The 21,374-nt window shown below is 43.1% G+C and overlaps 1 protein-coding gene across 8 annotated transcripts in view; it reads left to right on the top strand.

Moving 5' to 3' along the window:
* Positions 1-21,374, top strand: part of MRPS27 (mitochondrial ribosomal protein S27) — a 106,546-nt gene that overhangs the window by 80,714 nt on the left and 4,458 nt on the right. For 6 of the 8 annotated variants that reach the window (XM_067730945.1, XM_067730943.1, XM_067730948.1 and 3 more), the window contains 5 exons: positions 1,563-1,678; positions 5,373-5,475; positions 7,811-7,953; positions 9,964-10,137; positions 12,881-14,115. In XM_067730945.1, the coding sequence (XP_067587046.1) occupies positions 1,563-1,678; positions 5,373-5,475; positions 7,811-7,953; positions 9,964-10,137; positions 12,881-13,120 (776 nt within the window). In that variant the 3' untranslated portion in view covers positions 13,121-14,115. Of the gene's footprint in view, positions 1-1,562; positions 1,679-5,372; positions 5,476-7,810; positions 7,954-9,963; positions 10,138-12,880; positions 14,116-15,286; positions 21,325-21,374 lie in introns of those variants that run through there. The other 2 variants (XR_010941980.1, XR_010941981.1) reach the window with 1 other exon arrangement.

Below are 21,374 nucleotides of genomic sequence, written 5' to 3'. Positions count from 1 at the left end.
CTTTAAAGGTAATGTTGGAAGGGTAAAAGGAGTTTTGGGTTTGGTTTTTTTCTTTTTTTTCCTTCTAAATTCAGAGTAAATAATATTGAGGATTTTTTAAAATAAAGTTTTGATGCAGATTATTATTATTTATGGCAAAAATTTAGAAAATGTTATACTTTTTATTGCTAAAATAGGAAATACCCAAGTATATAAGTAATTATGGAGGAAAAGGAAATTACTTATACAGATCAACCTAATTTCACTTCCCAAGCCGACTGAAATGAATATAAATTAGAGATAAAATAAATTTGATTTATTTTTCATGTGTAATTTTGGATTCAGTATTGAACAGTTGGCAAAACAGATTTTTTTTAAACTGATTTGTAACTTTGTGTTCTTTTAAAATGTCGGTTTGTTGGTGAGATGGGAGTGTTGTTTGTTTAATCTCTTCCAGGTTCTTATTTTGCTACTGACTGACTGGGTGACTCCTCCCTGGTCTGCCTGTCTATCTCAGTTTCCCTGTTTGCAAAGAATATATAGAAATTCTTGGCTGTGGCCTCATGTAGAACCATGACAACACACACAAAACCAGCTGGCTAGCAACAGCTGCAAATCAGTGCTGACTCTTATGCAGCCCTATATGCAAAAATCGGTTAACAGAACAGCTCAGTCAGTTATTCAAAAACATTTGTTGTGCCTGTGTTATGTGCAGGCACCGTATTTTAAACCAATATTAACATTCTCTGATTTAACAACAAATACTAAGGGAAAGAAATTGTTTGAATTTGATTTTCTTGCCTTCTGCCTATGTTGTGAAATATTGAGGGACAATAAATTAGACCTTGCTCAAGGTCTGGTCTCCTGTGATCAGCATTCATGTGAAAACAAATATCTTCTATGTTACACTCACGGAATTATAACTTATGAATAAGCATTTCCTTTCCATTCTTTCAATTCTTTTAAATTGAGCCTGATTGTCCTTTTTGTAGTCATCAGTTTTCTGTCTTTGAAATAATACCTGAGATTTAGAATTGTCTCTAGCATTTGTTCTCTTTTGCCCAAACGGGGAGAAAATTCCAGAACATACAGTGGGGCAGTCAGCCAAGCCCCCTCTCTACTTGTCAGGGTGACCTGGAAAATATATTTGCCTCCTTTCTGTATGCCTTAGCTCTTCCAGCTGATGGACATGATGCCTTAAATTTGCTTCACAGTTTATGAGGCATTTTCACATGTATTATTTTGTTGGACTGTCAACAGTCTTGTGATGTATGTGGGACAAATGGTATTTTAACATCATGAAGATGATATTGAGAAATTGAGTGGTTTATTTGACATCCTTGAGGACAGTGATACAATAGCACCTGATTCAGTACACAGTAGTGTGTACAATAGAAGCTGAAAACTTGGGAAAGACCTAGTTTATGGAAGAACTAGGACCAGAGCCCACATTTCTTAACTTCTTAATTCTGTTTATTTTTCCATCATGCCCCACTTTTTAAGAGTGTTTATAGTTAAATACAGGTTTGATGATGTTACCTAAAACTAATTACCTCTCATTTTTACTTTGATCTTCTTTCCAGATGCTCTGTCTGTGGTTTTTGAGATCATGATGCAAGAAGCTTTTGAGGTTCCCTCCACCCAACTCCTTTCCCTCTACGTTTTATACTACTGCCTGGCAAAGAAGACAGACCTCAGTGTAAGTGATCTACCTTAAAGCAGCAGTGAGAGCCTTAGAAGAAGCAAGCAGTGGCTGCTCAGTAGTGATGTGGGCACCAGAGGAAACCTCTGCCCTCAGCATCTGGAAAAAGATGCCTGATGTATAGCGCTGTGGCCCCGTACAACCAGGAATGAGTGTTCATCCTGTACATTTTAGGTACTGGGCTCTAACAAAGTGGAATTGGACATTCTTCCACTCGGAAGAATCTCAAGGGAAAGTCCTTATGTGCATTCTGAGACTTGAGCTAGGCTAAGTGCACCTCACACGTGCAGAAGTAGGTAATCGATGATCAGTGAGAGCTGGACATGGCATACCAACGAAGCAGTGAGGCAGCCAGCTTCGACCACGACCTCAGGTATTAAATACTCACTGTTTAATTTATGTCAGTATTTTCCTAAGGTTGCTCTGGGTCAGTCCAGAAGACTAAGTTTGGTTTCATCTCTTAGGTTAGGATATTTAGTCATTGTTTATTGCTATCCTAAGAATAACAACAGTAACAACAACAATAGCTAATACTTAAATGGCACTTACTTTACACCAGGCTGTGTTCTTGGTGTTTTAGATTTATTAATTCATTTAATCCTCACAACTCCATGCAGATGAGAAGACTGGGGCACAGAGATGTTACATAATAGCCACCCAGCTAGTAGGTGATGAAGCCACCTGGTGAAGCCAAGCAGCCTGGCCCTACAGTCTGCCCTTAACCTCACATGTAACACCAAAAACTACTACTTTGGGTAGGAACTGAAAAGATCATTTAGTCTAGCCCCCATTCTAAAAAAATTTATTGTGTGTTTTGTTTTTGTAAGATGAATGTCATAGCCTATGGCACACCTCACATTCATTAGTTCATTAAATATATATTGAGCAACTACTACATTCCATACATTTCAAGTGCTCCTTATACAGTGGTGAGCAAAAATTTCCTTCTTACAATCTAAGATGAATATAGGCATTTAAAACAAACGCATGAATATAAAATGATGACTATAATGATCACTACAAAGACGTCTTCTATGAAAAGCCTGTATGGTAGTGAGTTTTTGTTTGTATTTTAAACTTGTTAGGAAAGCCTTCTTCCTTAAGGAAATATTTCCTGCGTTAATATTTGAAGCATGAACAGGAATTAACAGACTGAAGAGAGGAAGAACAATCCAAAAAGAGAAAGTGACATGTGCAAAAGTCCTGTGGCAGAAAGAACATGCTGAGCAGAAAGGGGCTGGCAGAAGCTAGGAAGATAGTGTAGCTGCCACAGAGAGAATTGTAGGGTGAGATGAGATTGCAGAAGGTAGGTCATGCTAAGCTGTTTCATCTACATTCTAAAAATAGTGAGAAGCCACTGAAAAGCTTTAAGCAGAAGGGGTGGCATGATCAGATTTGTGTATCTGGGCTGTAACATGGGTAGGAGGTTGGATCAGGGCCAGGGTGGTTATGGTCAGAGCACGTAGGAGACTGTCGTGGTCGTCTGAGTAAGAGTAATGGTAATGTGGGGACCAGAATGTGGTGGAGTTACAAAGTAGCCGATGACCGTATCTAGGAGGCAAAGAGCATGATGAGGAAGGAAGTAGATGTGGAGGCAGGGAGGTGGGGGTGAAGTCTGACCTCCTCAGTTTCTGCCTGGGGTATCTGGACAAAAGGGTCACCATGTGTTTGCAAAGACTTCTTTTGATGAGGAAGATCATTAATTTGGCTCTGAATATTGCATTTGAGATACCTTTGAGACAGTCAAGAGATTTCACAAGGGAAATTGGCATCTTAATGGAAAAATCTGGACTGGAGATGTAATTTACAAATCCACGTGTAAGTGTCTGCAGACGAGCCACAGGCCAAAAGGAGAGTCAGGAATGTGTTGGAACAAACACCGTGGGAGGAGGTGGTCTGCATGTAAAACGCTCCTCAGAGGGTAGGTGAGACGAGGACTTTTATGAAATGCGTTGAACTTAGTGGTGTGAGGGCCATAGAGTAATGGAGCAGGAAACCAAATTGGAGTGGATTGTGGAGTGAGTCCGAGGTGCAGAAAGGAGACAGTGAGCATCAGCGGTGTTTTGAGATGTCTGGCTGTGAAGGGGAGTGGAGGGAGGAAGGAGAGAAGGAGGGTTTGCTTTGTATTAATGGGAGAAGCTGAAGCATAAAATGAGAAAACCTTGAGGACACTGGTAAAATAGCTCCTGATTTAGTCCATAATAGTACATAGAGTAGAAGGTAAAGGCTTGGAAGAGACCTGATATTTTCTGTTAACACATAACTAGCCTTTCATCTAAGCAGCAGTGGTTGTATTTTTCCCAGTCATCCAAAAAATCTCTAACACATCCATTTGCTTTCATTCATCTTTGTAAAAGTGCTTTTGGAAGAATCACCATTGCGGCACCATCACCACCCCTGCTCAGTTCTAGCACAGCAAGGATGCTGCTCATTTGGCTTTTAGCCCCTGTTGCACCCTGATACTATAGGTCATGTTTTTCCCTAAAGAAAAGAAAAAATGCTTCTAAGCCTCCTTATTAACTTTTCCCTGGGCCCCTTTTCATGCAGTTTTTGTGGGGGAAAATCAAACCTCCAAGGGATTTGCTTTCGCAAGTGAAATGACCTGGTCCTTCATTGCCAACTCTCTTGCTTATGTGTGCTGCAGAAGCCCCTGAGGAGGCTTTGCTTTCCTCCCAAGGTCTTTGCTTGTTTCAGAGGTTTAGAAGAAGAAATTAAGAAATTGCACTTGCATTGCACGAAGGTCATTCCCAATAAAGAGGTTTGGGTACCCCACTTATATACCTGGCTGCAATTGTAGCTTGCACACGTCGTTCATTCTCTGACCAGCGCAGGGCCACCTGAGCTTTGCGTTCTGTATTTCCAAGCTGGAACAAAGGCTCAGGCCGCTGTGTGCTCTACTGCACCAGCACCGAGAAGATCACAGCCCTCGTCTGGGGAGTTGCCAACGCTCTCCTCAGGCCTGTCTTTACAGTGAGTCCCCCGTCCCTGCTGTTGCTAGTCTGCAGCAGCCTTAGCAATGCTTGTACTTTGCCCCTTCTTTTCCCGTGTCTCATAAGGCTTCAATTTTATTGAAGTGTAATTTTGCACCCTGGGTTGAAAGAAATGATTGCCAAGTGTTTCTGATTGCCTAATTGATTTTTGAGAGGTGTAAATCTATCTAAAGGCAGCCTAATAGTTATATTTATTTGAACACTGTGAAGTAGAAGGAGTCTTATTGCTGAATTATTTAAAGTTCAAAAAGCTTGCTCTGTCATTTCATAGCAGTGTGAGTACAGGGCTAACAGCATGGGTAATCTTTGTTGATTGTCTCGAGGCAGTGCTGGTCCAGAGTGTACGCTTTATTTTTATTTTGTTTTGCTTTTCTGATCGTAAAAGGAACTCTTACTCACTGCCCCAAATTTGGAAAGTAATGAAAAGTACAAAGAAGAAAACCAAAATTGCTTGTAATTTCACTGCCCAGAAATCTGTTAACATATTGGGCATTTCTGTTCTGTATTTTTCATTAAACATAAATATCTTTTCTTTCCAAAATTAGAATTATAATGTACCTTTAGTTTTGTTATTTTGCTCCTTTTACTTAATGTTATAACATGTTCTTTTTTCCTCTGTGTCATTAAAAATCACATTTTTGCGTACAAAATGCATTTATGCATTGCTTGGCTGCACCGTGATCTGGTGTATTCTGTTGCAGTGGGAAGAGGAGAGGAACTTTGGTGCATCCCTGTTACTCCCAGGCCTAAAGCAGAAGAATTCGGTGGGGTTGAGTTCCCAGTTGTACGGCTATGCGCTTCTTGGTAAGCTGGAGGTCCTTACAAACATCGTTCTTCATGGATAGAACTGATGCATTCTTTTACTTCATAATAAAATTATAATTTGATTTAAATTTGTGAGTGAAATTCCAATACAGCTTTCATTTTTAGACGTAAAACTAGACTTTGATGGCCTTACAGTTATGACCTAAGACAATAAAGCGGGTTCTAAAACCTCCCACCACTGGCAAGGTGAGAATTAGTTCTGATGGCTCTCGATTATATTTAGTGGTGATCAGTGTGAGGAAGGGATAAAGAAAGGAAAGTTCTGACCCTCTTTTGGGAGAACTGGCCAGTAGGATCTTTCCCATTATTAACAAAGATCTTTCTGTCTCTTAAATCTAAAGTCCAGGAGGAAAGAAATTAAGAGTTGGAGTTGAACACATATCCTTGGTGTTGTTTTCAGGTGTGAGGGAAGAGAAACTCAGAGAGCACATCCAGCAGCACTTGGGAAAGCAGAGAGGGGCTCACTGGTGCAATGTGACTGTGCCACACACAGGACAGCTAGCTCTGCTTTAGACCCCGGCTTGCATGAGAATCAGACAGTCAGGAGGGCAAAGCCTTCTGAGGAGCAGCCTCGGCACTTGGGTTGTGTGGAATCTGGGCAAATAACGTTCACCCTAAATGTGCATAAAATGTGTCCCGATTTACACAGGTTTATTAAATGCATGTTATTTCATTATCCTTGCAGTCTCTCTCCTAAGTAGGTAGGCATTTGAGAAAGTCCCTTCTGATCATACATTGTGTCTGCTTACCTTTGTTTTCTGAAAATCATCTAAGTTATAGCAGTTTGACTGCTTTTGGAGTTGATCTTCACCAATAAAATGTAGTGTGGCATTCTCAGATGCTGATTCTGATAGAAACTGACTCAGAGAGAGGACTTCATCAGGCTGGTGATCAGACTAACAAAAGAGTTGACCACTCTTTTTAAAAATCATTTTCTCTTTACTTACCATCTACTTTTGATATTGATTTACACGTTTTTGGCCTTTGCCTTCAGATGAGCACTCAGGATTGTTACACTGCATGAATTGGCCGGGAAGTTGTCAAGGCTAAGAAAATGTACTTTGTTGTTCCTGTTGCTAAGCAGAGGCCCGGGTGTTTTGGGTCTGGGAGCATCAGATCCAAAGCCCTTTGCTCTCACTGTGTCCTGTGCTGCGCAGCCTCATTCACCTCTGACAGAAGCAGCTTCCCAGAACGTGACTGCAGCCAACCCCAAGCATCTTACAGATCTAAAATTAGCTGTCACCTGATGAGCTTTGTCTATTTATGTTCCACTACAGCTTTCCCAAATCCTCCTTCCCGGGAAAGATAAGTGAAGGTAGATTTAAGACCTGGCAGCTCAAGGTGACTTGGGTCATTAGTGCAGAAGTTTCTGTTCCCCAGGAGTCCAGAGACAGCCCCTGTCCTCACTCGGGGACCTTGCTGCCAGCCATGTTTTAAGCTCCAGTTGTGATTGTTTGAGGTACCAAGAGAAACATTCATGTCCTGATACCCAAAAGGATGAATGAGGACTATACGATTTAAGTACTGATGAACCTCAAATAAAGGAAAGGAGAGCAAAGTGAGATTTTTTTTTTTTTCCATAAAGAGTGTTTCATGGGGTGTTTTGGAGAATTTTGAAAAATGTCAAACATTTCCTGGCAGGGGAAGTTGTCAGATGTTGACAAGATTTCCACTGGGAAAAAGTTGTGGAATTTCTTTTTCAGAGGAAGATTTTGGTCTTGAAACAAAACTAGTATTTCAGTTGTTTAACTTGTTTTGTCAGGGTAGTTCCACTTAGAGGCAGATATAACAACCTATGTAGGGACTTCCCTGGTGGTCCAGTGGGTAAGACTCCACACTCCCAATGCAAGGGGCCTGGTTTCGATCCCCGGTCAGGGAACTAGATCCCACATGCATGCCGCAACTAAGAAGTCCGCATGCCGCAACTAAAGATCCCACGTGCCACAACTAAGACCCGGCATAGCCAAATTAAAATAAATAAATAAAAAATAAATAGCAACGTCTGTAAATTTCCCTCAACCCTTTGATTCATATATCCTCATGATAATCTCCAGTAGTCCAAATGAAAAAGAGGAAAGATAAGTTCACATGACTTTATACTGAAAGGTGTATACATAGAATTTTACATTTTTCATCATACATCCAAAGTGTCCCCATTCACTGGGTGGGATGAGGCTCTTGGTATAGGTTTGAAACGATCCTTCTCTATTTCTAGAGCTGCCAGGTAAGTATTCGCTTGTGCCTTCAAGTCCTCCGTCTCAGACATAGTGGGAAGCCACAGCTGAGCCTTCTTCATTGTTCTTTTTGGCCACAGGGAAGGTGGAATTGCAGCAAGGGCTGCGGGCTGTGTACCATAACATGCCCCTGCTGTGGCAGCCAGGGTACCTCAACAGAGCCCTTCAAGTAATGGAGAAGGTGGCCTCCTCCCCAGAAGACGGAAAGCTGTGTAGAGAAGCGGTAAGTTCCCTGTCTAATTCAGTGGGATTTATCATCTCCTGTTACTCATAAGTCAGGCTTTGGATTTGTTTTCCTTGTCTCCCCCATGCCCCACTTTCTTTATCTCTATAGAATCATGTACTTATTCAGGTGAAAAGGAGTGAAAAACCACAAACATTCTCAATGTTACTGACAAAAAGCACTAGAAAATAAGATTGAGGTTGATTTTATAGTTCAGTATCTGGGAGGAAGACCATTCCCCTTCCCTAAAATTCAAACTGAATTCTGTAAAATACTGTTTAATTCCGCCCGACCCCTAAAGTAAAATCTCAGTAGGAGCTTGAGAGGTTAAGATTTCATTTTTAATTTTTGGCATTTCTGTCTCCTCATTTAGTCCCCGGAGCCTAACTACCTGTCAGTTTTTTCCATCATACAAGCTCTCAAGAAATGAGTCTAGGGACTAGAGATGGCACTGTCTTTCTTTCCTTCCATTAAACTATTCTGTGGTGAATGCATGATGCTGAGGAGATCTGGACCAAATGTTCCTTTCATAGTTCTAAGGTGTTCACTTTGCCTGGACTAGGACACTGTCCTCCCACCAGCCTCAAAGCTCATCCCTCTTGGTCACCTTGGGCTCTTGACACTACGAAGTTACTAGAGTGAGCTCAGGCTACAGGAAAGCACGCGACGAGCTTACACCCGATAGGGAGCCAACAGTGTTCGCTCCTGCCCAAGCAGCTGTTGTAGCCAGAGTGAGGCATAGAAGGACATCAGTTGTTTCATTAACAGGGTGTAAAAGTTAACTTTGAGCAGCTGCTTATCTGTTTTGCCTTGATGCTGATCACTAGGACTCACCTCATGGCTTCTGCGCAGTCACAGGATGCACAAGTCTGGTCCCTATACTGGCTCCTTATACTGGTGTCTAGTGAGGCCTTATGTTCTCTGCCAGACATTTACCAAGTATACACATTTCTAAATACATTTTCATGTTTTAACCCTGCTGTAGTCAGTGCTGGTGATTGAAAACACAAAATTATACATAAATGCTTTGCCAGGGAAATACTCCTTCCAGTTGGAGACAGATTTGCGTTGTTTGTGTTCTGACTTCATAGGAATGTGATTCAGATGTCAGCAAGAGTGGGATATGTGTCACATATATGTATGTGTATATGTATATATATGTATATCCCACATACACATTTGGGTATAATATATTAGTGGCGTTCAAAAGCCTTGGAGTATTTTCTGGATTTTTGTTCTGAAGTGACATGGACAGAATTAATCGTTATCCATGCAGGTGCTAATGCTGGCCTTGAGGTTGTTTCTGTCCCATCTCTGATGATTAGGCCCTTTGAGGGTCGAGGGAGGTTGCCCCAAAATGGAAGTGGTAGGGGAGAGGGGTCAAAACAAAAAGAAGCCTTCCGTTTTATAGTTTATTTACTTTCTAAGCCATAGAAATCACCTGTTACAATAAATTTCATGTATGCCTATCTGGTCTTTGTCAGCAGCTTATATAGATTGACTGATCCCTAATCTCTGGATACCCTATGAGCTAAAATTTTTCTCTGAAGAAGGTCCCTGCCTAGATTCAGAGGTTTTACTGTGCATTCAAAGTGGCCCATTTTGGTTCTGGTCTGTAGTGGTTTTTCTTTCCCTTTCTCCCAATTCCAAAGCAATTGAGGAAGAAAAACATGGAAGGGGTGGTACTTCAGTACCCATCAAGCATGATTCTTGGATTCTTACCTGGGTGATTAAAAGTGAAATCAAAAGCTGCTGTGTTGATTCACTTATACAGATAATTCTGAGCTTGCTTATTGTTCCATTTGTTTTGTACTAAGTGTTCATGCCATGGGACAGGGTGTTTCTAGTGTAAAATTATATAACCATTTCTGTTCCCTATAATTTGATAAGAGAACTCTTCTCGCAATATTTTACATCCCAGGTTTCCCTTCCTTTCCCTTCTCCAGCCTCCCTCCCAGTGCTTTCAGGGCCACAGGATGTTTAATCTCTGCCCCCCTTTCTGCTCTGCAGCTCGATGTGCTGGACAGAGCGCTGAAGGCGGCTCTGACCGCTCCAGCCCAGGGGTCTTCAGAGGACCAGCCCCAAGAAGGTGAGAAGACCCAGAGGTCAGAAGAACTGGTGGAGCAGCTGGATGTGGAGGAAACTGAACAGTCCAAGCTTCCCCGTTACCTGGAACGATTTGAGGTGAGTTGTAGCAGAATTGAGTCCCTCTCAGCTGTGCATTAAGCATGCTTCTCTACCATGGTGATAGACCAGCAGTCCTTTCATGCATCAATGTCACACACAAGGGCATTAAAAACTGACATCAAAAATCACATTGTTGGGCTTCCCTGGTGGCGCAGTGGTTGAGAGTCCGCCTGCCGATGCAGGGGACACTGGTTCGTTCCCCAGTCCAAGAAGATCCCACATGCCGTGGAGCGGCTGGGCCCATGAACCATGGCCGCTGAGCCTGCGGCGTCCGAAGCCTGTGCTCCGCAACGGGAGAGGCCACAACAATGAGAGGCCCGCATACAGAAAAAAAAAAAAAAATCACATTGTTATTGCTTCACACAGGAAGTGGTCTTAAAAGAAACAAATGGAAGTTTTATGCTCCTTTTCATACTTGAGCGAATCGGTCACAGTTTTCCTAAGGCAGCATGTCATTATCCGCTACTCATCCCTGACGTCTGCCTGATGGATGGGTAACAGTTTGCCTTCTCATAGCAAGCACCTGACTTCAGCCCTGGGTGAAGAGGATCTGGTCATTTCTCCATATTACATTGAACCTTCTTGATCACCAGAAACCCAGGTAGAAATCACAAAACCTCATCTGAATATGATGAAGATGAAATGCAGGCATCTTCTCTTGCTCGGCTTTGTGGTGTGCACTAGGGCCATTGGAAATGCTCTCTGGACTACATGGATGGTGTAAACAGGTTTCTACAGGTTTCAGGACAGCCCTGAGCACTCAAACTGCCTTTGGTAGCTTTCAACTCTACGTCCCAAAATGCTCTGTGATCAGAGTCAGGGAGGAAGAGCCATGTTCAGATTTTAAGCCCTTGGCCTCTTCCTTGCTGTGTTTCTCATCTATTTAGCAAAAAGCGGGGGGAAAAAAAAATTGCTGCCTGAAGGAGAATTCATTGTGTGAAGCAGAAAACGTTCCCATCCCTCTCAGCTGACCCATTGTGTCCTTTTGGTGCAGAGGGATGTATACTTTGCCAGAGTATTACATTGAAATCTTTGCAGTAATTATATTGAACCAGCTGTGGGAAATCTATTTCCCCTTGTTCTAAGGAGGATCCTAATACCTTTAGTAGCTGTTTTTCCGGGTATAAGGTAATTGCTCAACTTCCCCTTTTTATAATTTAGAAACTGAAAAAGGAAGGTTAATCGATGTTTTCAGGGTACACGGAGAATTAGCAGCTAGGTTAAGAATTTACATACCTGTTCTTTCCTCTTAACTTTGCAGATTTAGAAAAGCTAAAAAGCAAAAAATCTGCTTAGCCCCATAGATTATCATTTACCGTGTTCTTATTGAGCAGGGCTGCCCCACGACTCTTAAAAGTTACCACCTTTTTCTTATTGCTTATATATTTAATCTCGGAGAATAGAAATCTGTGCCAGCATTGAATTCTCAGCCCTCACTCTTCCACAGTGCATTTTTTTTTTAATTCACACAAAAAAAGACCAATATTTCTTGACTGCTAGTTGTGTGTTAGGCACTACTGCGTTTCCTTTACCCTTACCTGGGTGGTAGATACTGCTCTTCCTGTGTTACATGACACTAAGGTTGAGGGAACCTAGTCCATAAGTGACTGACTTTGGATTTGAACACAAATTTGAACACTTTGGATTTGCTGACTCAGAGTTGAGTCCTTATTCTGGTGTCCCAAGCTGTCTCCTTGGCCTCAAACCAGGTGGGAAGTGATATCAGAAAGAAAGAATTCTCATTTTACGCTTCCTTTTCTTCCTGGTGCCTGATTTTTATTAGTCCCAGGTAATCTTTTGGGGGCTCATTTTTGTGGCTGACCTGTCACACCAGACGTGTGGCCACTCCTTGAAGCCCGTGGATCCTTCCCACCTTCCAGCCCCTGCTGTTAGAGCAGGCCTCATCACCTATGCCAGTAGATTGCATTTGTTTTGTGGAACATGGGGTGTGTCATATATGCTAAGTCTGGGGCCATAAGTGGGTCTCTGATGATCTACATCTTGAAGCACTTAAGTAGATTAGTGTTTTTAGTACTTTACTTCTCCAGAAATACAATACTGACCAAATCGAGCTGCCGTTTCAGATGGAGCCATAAGTAGTCAGGATGTCAAGGCTGACCTGCAGTGAAGCACAGCACGTGCAGGCTTATAATAGCGCAGGCACTCATGGGAGCTGTTTAGCATGCCGTTAGTAAGAAAGCGTTGACATGAATTCCATCTGTTGAAAGGAATACTGGTTAGGCAAACATGTATCCCAGTAACTCTAAAGGAAAAGCTATGGATGAACTTGCTCCATTTTATCAGCTGCTTCTGCCATTTTGTTTCCATCTTAGGGTTCTTTGTTCTTGGAGTTTGCTGCTTGGTTTGGTGCAGGTCAGAATGGAAATGAAGGTTTCTTTACTTGTGCAGTGTTTGTGGTCTAAAACAAGAAATTACACAGGGAGTCACAGCATATGGAGTTCCATTTACCGTTTGTGAGTGAAGGGGAAGAAATGACATGTGGTGCATCTTAGCAGAATTGCTGGGCTGAAATTAAAAAAAAAAGAGCAAAAGCTAACAGTGCCTGGATGAAAGGCAGCATGACAGGCTCCCAATAAAGTACCTTCTCCTGTGAGCAGAATGTGTGGAGATTTTGTAAGTGACTTAACCTCTTCTCTTTTCCTCTTTGTATTCTTTACCTACCTGCCCCTCCCACATCTTCTTTTTTTTTTTTTTTTTTTTTTTCCTTTGTTTCCAATAGGCCTTACATTCTAAGCTACACGCTCTGGGCAAAGTTGAGTCAGAAAGCCTTCTGACCCTGACCACCCAGCTTGTCAAGGAACAGCTCCCTACCTGTGAAGCAGAAGACATCGCTGCCTATGAGCAGAAGCTGCAGCAGTGGCATCTGGATTGGGTACATTTGATTCAGAGGGAAAAGGAGCAGAGGGAGAGGGCCAAGCAGGCGCAGGAGGCTCGAAGAGCAGCAGAGGCATCTGCCTAATTAGGCCCCTCAGGGGCCACGGGAACTTCACAAGAGCCCATCTCAGGATCCACAGTGACCATGAGGGCAGCCTCAGTGTCCTGCATCCACCTTCTCCTGTTCTTAAAGCAGACCCCCTGAGGTACAGAAGCCACGCTGTTCACATGTCAAGCCATGTGACCACCCACCCGGATGCCAAGAAGACTGTGGAACCATGAAAGTGGCAAATGGTCAGACTGAAGCCACTAGCTAAATACCTTAAATAAGGGCTCTCGACGCTTATAGTGGAGTTCTTGGGGGACAGGGATCAATTTTGAAGACTGAAAATCGCTGATACCTAGCGATGGTGGTGGGAGAAACTGTGACTGAAGAATCTGGTCTCAAGCACAAGCTTTTGAATGGTCTCTGTGTCCCCAACCGAGGCCACCTGCAGGTCCTGAGACCTTGTCCCCTAGTCCCCTCTTGCGTGCAAGCTCTCAGCCTGAGCTGGGTATGGGATGCCCGCACATCCCCACTTTCCCCTCCCAGACCTGAACTGGGAGAAGTTCAGTACAGGAGCAAACACAAGACCTACTGGCTCTCAAATTTCAGGGACCCCCGGTGGCATTTTTAGCATGTGAGGGCTTTTGAGGAGAGAGCTAGCCCTAGCTCTGAAGCTTCCGTGGCTTGACTCCCCATCATGTTGCGGTAACTTTCCTACAAAGCATTGTCTCAGCCCCTCATCAAGTAGGTAAAGTGAGCCTTCTGTGTACACACATGAACACACATACAATTTGTGAACACAAGTTTCAGTTAGCAATTGGAGAAAATGAGAGATGGGATGGGGCTTGCAGTGCGTAGAAGACATGAATGATTGTAAAACTGTCAGGAGGTGGACATTTTCTCTCTGGGGTTTCTCTGTGGAAGGGGTCAGTGGCCGCTCTTGCTTGCTGTGTAATTTTGCCCTCATGTGTAGTGGTGTACTTTTATGCAGGATTGTATCAAGAACCTGTGGAAATAAATGTTCTAGGATCGTTTTGGTGTATTCTTCATCTTTGGGGGAAGGGAGGGAGGAGTCGGGAGCTTCATCGTCATTATAGTCACTATGATTTTGAGCAGCATATTTTCAACCCTCCTTCTCCAGTAGACTGTGGCATGTGTAATAATAGTAATAATCACCACAACCACTAACTTGTGTTCAGGACTCGCTGAGCTCCAGCAGCCCTATGAGTGAGCTGCTATTACCCTATTTTTGAATAAGGAAACTGAAACTAAGTAACTTACGTGGGGTCAGGCTCCCACTGCTTCTCACCCTGCATGTTCCCTCCGTACATACCTGCAGTCCGTATCCAACACAGGGCCTGAGTCTTACTTAGGAAGAGGGTTATGACCAAAAGTTGGTTCTGACATTTTGGTTTATCAAGGGCAGGACTTTTTCAGCCCTTATTATATCAAGAGGCAGGTTCAAGATACATCAAAAGACGCCTTTTGCTCAGTAAATTAACAACCATCACACATGAAGCATCTGGTTGATATTTCAGCTCATAGTTTTGCCTGCATTTTCCTCCTTGTCTGTGCCTGTGGCACTTTACTTCCAGGCTTCAAGAGACCACTTCACTGTGCTGCTGCCCAGCAGGAGTTTCCAAGCTCTCCACTCCCGGACTTCTTCCACACATGTGCCTGCATCTCTCTCAGGAACTCTCAAGAGTCTTTCCCCACCATCTACTCCCCTTTCCCCAGGCTCTCCTCCCCTGAGCTATAGGATACCCTACCACCCTCCTAGATGGTGAGAGCTGACCACAGTTGTCCTTGGTCTTTTCACCAATATCACCGTCTGTATTTCTTCCACGTGGATGGAGAAACTGCTGTCAGTACCCTGGCCTCTGGGGATGACCTGAACTGTAACAGATGACCTTCCCTCTAGCTGACCTGCCATAGTCACAGCCAGACCTCCAGTCTCGTATCACTAATCCAAGATCTTACAGCCTGAAGTCGCATTCTCCCAGTCTTCCCTTTCTCTCATCATGTGACTCCCGCTGAACCAGCTCTTCCCTGTACTTTCTGCCTGCAAACCTTTAGCCTTAACCCTGTCACTCAAATCCTCAATCTCCAGAATTCAGACCCTGCTTGCCTGCCTTCCAGTCTGGGCCCCATGGGTTGGCCATCCCACTGATGCATCTCTAATTTCTTCTCATTCCCTTTATCCAGGCCCACTTGCCGTCCACAGACCTGTATCCTTGGAGCCACCTGTTATGGGTTGAATGGTGTCCACCCACCACCACCAAGGAAAAAATATGTTGAAGCCCTGACCCCAATGCCTTAGAATCTGACCTTAGCTGGAAATAAGGTCTTTACAAAGATAATCAAATTAAAATCAAATTATAAAAAGGAGAAATTTGGACAAAAGATAGATACGGAAGGAAGACAAGGTGAAGACACATGGGCAGAAGATGGCTACCTGAATGGAATGGTGCATCCACAAGCCAAGGATTGCAAGCCAACAGCAGAAGCCAGAAGAGACAAGGAAGGATTGTCTCCTGGAGCCACCAAAGAGAGTGTGACCCTGCTGACAGCTTGATTTTGAACTTCTAGCCTCCAGTTCTGCTTTTTTAAGCCACTCAGTTTTTGGTACTTTGTTACAGCAGCCCTAGGAGACAAACACACCGCCACTTGTTCTCTGTCTCCTTGCTTCTGACCCACTAAGTTTGACATACAAAGTTGTAATGTCAGGCTGATTCCTCTACAGATTTACAGCTGTCCTCTTCAACTTAGTTCTTTCATTTCTCTTACTGACTCTCATTTTTACCTCAATAGCTTCTCTATTGAGTCTGCTTAAGCCCTGGACCCTTGCCCCACCAGAACTGTGAGCAGATGTTCCTGCCTCCTGCTTTATCAAGAAAATTTAGGCCACATAATACAACCTCAGTCTCCCTTGTTTCTGCCTTAACAGCTCTCTCCTTTCCTGTTCTCTCCATCATCCCTTCTACTTCAAAGTGATAGGTGTCCCCGCCCTCCTTTCCAAGGTTAGGCTCTTCACTTGTGACCTGATTCCTCACCTGCCTGCCTGTTCCAGAGCCATCTTCTCTTTCCATCTTGCATCGTCCCTACAGATTTCTTCTTCCAAGCCTGCAATCTTATTCAAGACTTCCTTACCTTTTAGAAACAAAAAAGCCTTTATCCTGCCATCAGTCAAGCTCCTACCCTGTCCCTCCTTCCTTTTGTCTCCAAACTTCTTAAAAGGGTATCTCCACTTACTGGTTCGTTGCTGGTTCATTAGACCCTGAGAATTTGGCTTTCACTCTGCTGCATACCAACTGCAATGATTCTTTCCCCTCCGCTCTGTTTAGCAGCACTGATCACTCCCTTAGAAGCTTGGTGACTACAGCACACAGGCTCTCTCTGTTCTGGCGCTGCGTTCCTGCGCTCACAGGCCTCTGTGTGGCACATACTGTATGCTGGGCACTGTACTAAGAACTGTTGAGTTTACACAGATGAGTACACGATAGACCCTACCCTCAAATAACTTATATTCTAGGGAGAGAGAGGGGGCAGGCACATATGCACCTATCATGCTTCATGCATGATGGTTAATTTACTGAGCAAAAGGCGCCTTCTGATGTATCTTGAACCTTCCTCTTGATATAATAATGGAGTGGTTGAAAAAGCCCTGCCCTTGATAAACCAAAAAGTATCATTAGAGACACAAAGTGATATGGGTGTTCACAGCAAGAGCACTTCAAGCCCAGAGATGGGAAAGCTCTAATGAAGGGAAATCATCATCACCTGCTTTGTGCTTTAGTTAGTCACATAGGTCTGTCTCAGGCTGTCTTGGGGTAGAGATGGTCCTCTTCTTCCCCATGGAGTCGTGTAAAGTAGGTGTTCAAGAGAAATTAAGTGGCACTGGAATGAACCCACACCCACCCTGCGCGTCCCCCGCTCCCCCACCAAAAAAGGAAGAAGAAATAGAAGAAAAAGGCAGAGTAGTAGAAGAAAAAACAATTATGAGGTACACATACCTTGCTCTCCTCTTCTTGGGGCTGTGTTGCCTTGGCACCAAACTTTGCCTTTTGTTTTCATACTTTCTAGCGGGCTGTGGACATCAGATATGTGTGTGGGAAATTTGTCCATTTTACAAATAGAGGCCTTGAAAACTGGTTTATCAAAGTCGTTTTTTCACTCTGAATGAAATAACGTATTAGTGAGTCCAGGGATGCTGCTAAACCTCTTACAGCGCATAGGGCAGCCCTCATAACAAAGAACTATCTGGTCCAAAATGTCAGTGGTGCCAAGCTTACAAACCCTCGTCTAGGGTATACGAGCCAGGCAGCCACAGGAATTTTTGCAGTGATGTACATTAGTTGTTTCTTGTCTAACTGTATATGAGTATAAAATATGCAGTGATAGAGGGTGGGCCATTATCCTTCCTCAGAAAAGTCCATATGGAAAAGGATAAATGGTGATTTATATGATTTTTTTCTTTTTTTTAATTGAAGTATAGTTAATTTACAATGTTTTGTTAGTTTCTGGTGTACAGCAAAGTGATTCAGATATCTATATATTTTTCCATTATAGTTTATTACAAGATATTGAATACCGTTCCCTGTACTATACAATGGGACTTTGTTTATCTGTTTTATATGTAGTAGTTTGTATCTGCTAATCCCGAACTCCTACTTTACCCCCCCGTCCCTTTTCCCCTTTGGTAACCATTAGTTTCCTATGTCTATGAGTCTGTTTCTGTTTTGTAAACAAGTCTATTTGTATCATATTTTAGATTCCACATATAAGTGATATCATATTTGTCTTTCTCTGTCTGACTTATTCTACTTAGTATGATAATCTCTGGGTCCATCCATGTTGCTGCAAATGGCATTATTTCATTCTTCTTTATGGCTGAGTAGTATTCCATTGTGTGTGTGTGTGTGTACACCACATCTTTATCCATTCATCTGTCAGTGGACACTTAGGTTGCTTCCATGTCTTGTCTGTTGTAAATAGTGCTGCTGTGAACACTGGGGTACATGTATCTTTCAAATTTGAGTTTTTCCAGATATATGCCTAGGAGTGGGATTGCTGGATCATATGGTAACTCTACTTTTGTTTTTTAAGGAACCTCCATACTGTTCTCCATGGTGGCTGCACCAATTTACATTCCCACCAACAGTGCAAGAGTGTTCCCTTTTCTTCACACCCTCTCCAGCATTTATTGTTTGCAGACTTTTTGATGATGGCCATTCTGACTGGTGTGAGGTGATACCTCATTGTAGTTTTGATTTGCATTTCTATAATAATTAGTGATGTTGAGCATCTTTTCATGTGCTTCTTGGCCATCTGTATGTCTTGTTTGGGGAAATGTCTATTTAGATCTTCTGCCCATTTTTTGATTGGGTTGTTTGTTTTTTTGTTATTGAATTGTGTGAGCTGTTTGTATATTTTGGAAATTAATCCCTTGTCGGTCGCATCATTTGCAAATAGTTTCTCCCAGTCCGTAGGCTGTCTGTGATATATATGATTTGCTACCTGGGGGTATGTAGCTGGAACCAGGAGTCTTGAGTTCCACAATGAAGCTGCTTCCTCCCCTGAGTCAGCGGAACCCGACACCATTGCACCCAGTCGTGTGGCTGAGGAAGGGATGAAGTTTTGGCTTTAGTGAATCAGGGAAAGGAGTACTTTTTAACAAACATAGTTATGTCAGAAAGTTGCCTTTTATTCTAAATAACTTCTTCACTTGAAAATAACCTTTTCTTTCCTCATTGATTTGGCCTTTTCACTGACATTGCATGCTGCCATGAGGATGTTATTACCTGTATGGTAACAAGGAAGTCCAAACAAAGGATGGTGGCAACGCCTCTGAGAGTGTGGCAGTTACCACCAGGATCTTTGTTTAAAACAAAATAGTGAGTGACACTTAGGTTTTGTGTTTATTATACATGAATGTGATGATTCCAGATCTGAGCTGGACATGTTCAGAAAATGGTTTGTTCTTTAAAAAAGAAGTGTCTGAAAATAAATTCCATTATGGGCTTTAAATGCTAGATCAAGGACTTTGGGGAAGGTTTATAAAGGATTTATAAAAGGGACATTATATCCTCTGATATACCCAGTGGTAAGAGAATTTGCTTGCCCTTTTGGTTTCCATGATGCTTCATCTCTGCAGAGTTCAACATTTTAATTCTTAAAATGCCAAGGTTAATATGCCTAAGATAGTATCTGGAATAGACTCTGCAAGAATGCCCGCTAAGTTTCCTCCAGTGACAGTCTGCTGGGCCACTGTTGGGTGTCAGCGTTTTCCCGGATCTGGTTCACAAGCAATCATGTACCCATCTTGATTACACAAATTATATTTAACAACTGCTCTTTGTGAATGCCCATTCCTACGTAATTTAATCCTAATTAAATAAATCCTCTCTAATCCTTACCGAAACCCTTCAGGGCAGGGATTATTACCCTCATTTTGCAGAGGAGAAAACTGAGACTTATGTGAATTGCCTAGGGCCACACAATTAATAAGTGGCAAGGACAGTGCTTGAACCCATGCTTGTCTGATTCCAAAGCCCCTTTCAAACAACAACCCCCTATAATCACTGTGCTAACCTGGGACTACGTACGTTCATTCATTCGTTCAGTCATTCAACAAATATTTATTGAACATCTAGTGTGTGTCAGGAATGGTTAAAATAGTCACTGAGGATACAGAAGGGAACAAAATAGACTAAGATCCCTTCCCTCGTGGTGTTTCTAGTCTACGGAAGGAGACACATAATAAGTATATAACATGTCACGTGGTGATATGTGATACAGAGACAAAGCAAGGAAGAGGGAAAGAGAGTTCTGGTTAAGTGGTGGAGGTTGCAGCCTAACACAGGGCGGTGAGGGAAGGCCTTCCTGAGAAGATGACATTTGAGAAAAGACCCACGCGGATGAGGCTGAGGATCATGGGGTCGGTCGCCTGGGGAAAAGCGTGGCAGACAAAGACACCAGTGCTGAGGCCCTGGAGGGAACTGTGCCTAGCGTGTATGAGGAAGGCCCATGTGGCTGGAGCGGACTGCACAAGGTGCAGAGCAGCAGGATTTGAGGCCAGGGAGACGAGGGGTAAAGGAAAGGACAGGTGGTGAAGACTGCCAGCCCATTAGTAAGGACGCTGGCTTTTACTGAGATGAGAACCCATTTGAAGGTTTTGAGCACCGGATGGCATGGTGTGACCTAACATTTTTAGAGGATTATTCTAGTCTAGCTGCTATGTGCAGATATTTGGAGGGCGAGGACAGGAAACAGGAGACCAGTTAGGGGGCTACTGCACTTATCCAGGGGAGAAATGACTGGCCTGCACAACAGTATTAACAGTGCACGTGAGGAGAAGGGGTTAGACTGGGTGTGTCTTGAAGGTGGAGCCAGCAGATTTGCTGATGGGCCAAGATTTTTGACCTGAGCAACTGGGATGGTGTGTGTACCATTTACTGAGGTGGAAAAGCCTAAAAGGAGAAGCAGTCAGGGGAGACCAGGGATTTATTTGAGGACATGTTAAATTTGATTTGGGATATTTTAAAGGTCCCTACTGCACACCCGAATGGAGCTTTTAATGGACAGCTGAATATATGAGTCTGGAGATCAGAGAAGAGGTACAGACTGGAGATACAAATTGTAAAAGTCATCAGTTGACACATAGCATTTAAATCCATGAGACTGCATTAAAGTAACATGCATTATTGGTTTGAGTCAGGGATAGTCGAATCCATGAACTAGAACTGTGCCTACTTTTTAGAGGTGATTACCCCATGAACGTGGCCTCATAATGATGTTCCATCATCTGTGAAAACATTGCCAGTAACCCCCAGAGAATTAGCCAGAACTGCTCATATTAAAGGAACTGACTGTGACCAAAACTCAATCTGCCTGTATGGCTCCAGTGAATTTCTAAGATGTACAGTATAAGATCAGAGAGGAAATGGTGGGATCCAGGATTATGCAAGAGACCCAAGAATTCATGAGTCAAGTGTGTGTTGAAAGGTCATTGAAGGGACACAGAGAAGCATCTAGAATGAGCAATACGTTTATAAAGAGAAAGAAAATGTAGTCATAGTACCTCAACAGAACTTTGTTGATTTGCCTGCAAAATAGGAAAACAGAAACTGAAGAAAAGCTACCTTCAAAGTAGAAAAGGACCAGCTGCAAGGAGATGAACTCGTCACCATCTCCGCCGTGCTCGGTCCGGAGGGAGTGGGATAGAAACACACAGAGGGGTTCAGGTATGGTCAACTCTGGGGCTTCCCTGGGGCTGAGGGGGTCTCCTGGGACA

Source organism: Pseudorca crassidens, chromosome 3, assembly GCF_039906515.1.
Source record: "Pseudorca crassidens isolate mPseCra1 chromosome 3, mPseCra1.hap1, whole genome shotgun sequence".
Taxonomy (NCBI): domain Eukaryota; kingdom Metazoa; phylum Chordata; class Mammalia; order Artiodactyla; family Delphinidae; genus Pseudorca; species Pseudorca crassidens.
The sequence above is the reverse complement of the archived record's forward strand: the minus strand, read 5'-3'. Positions and strand labels throughout refer to the sequence as shown.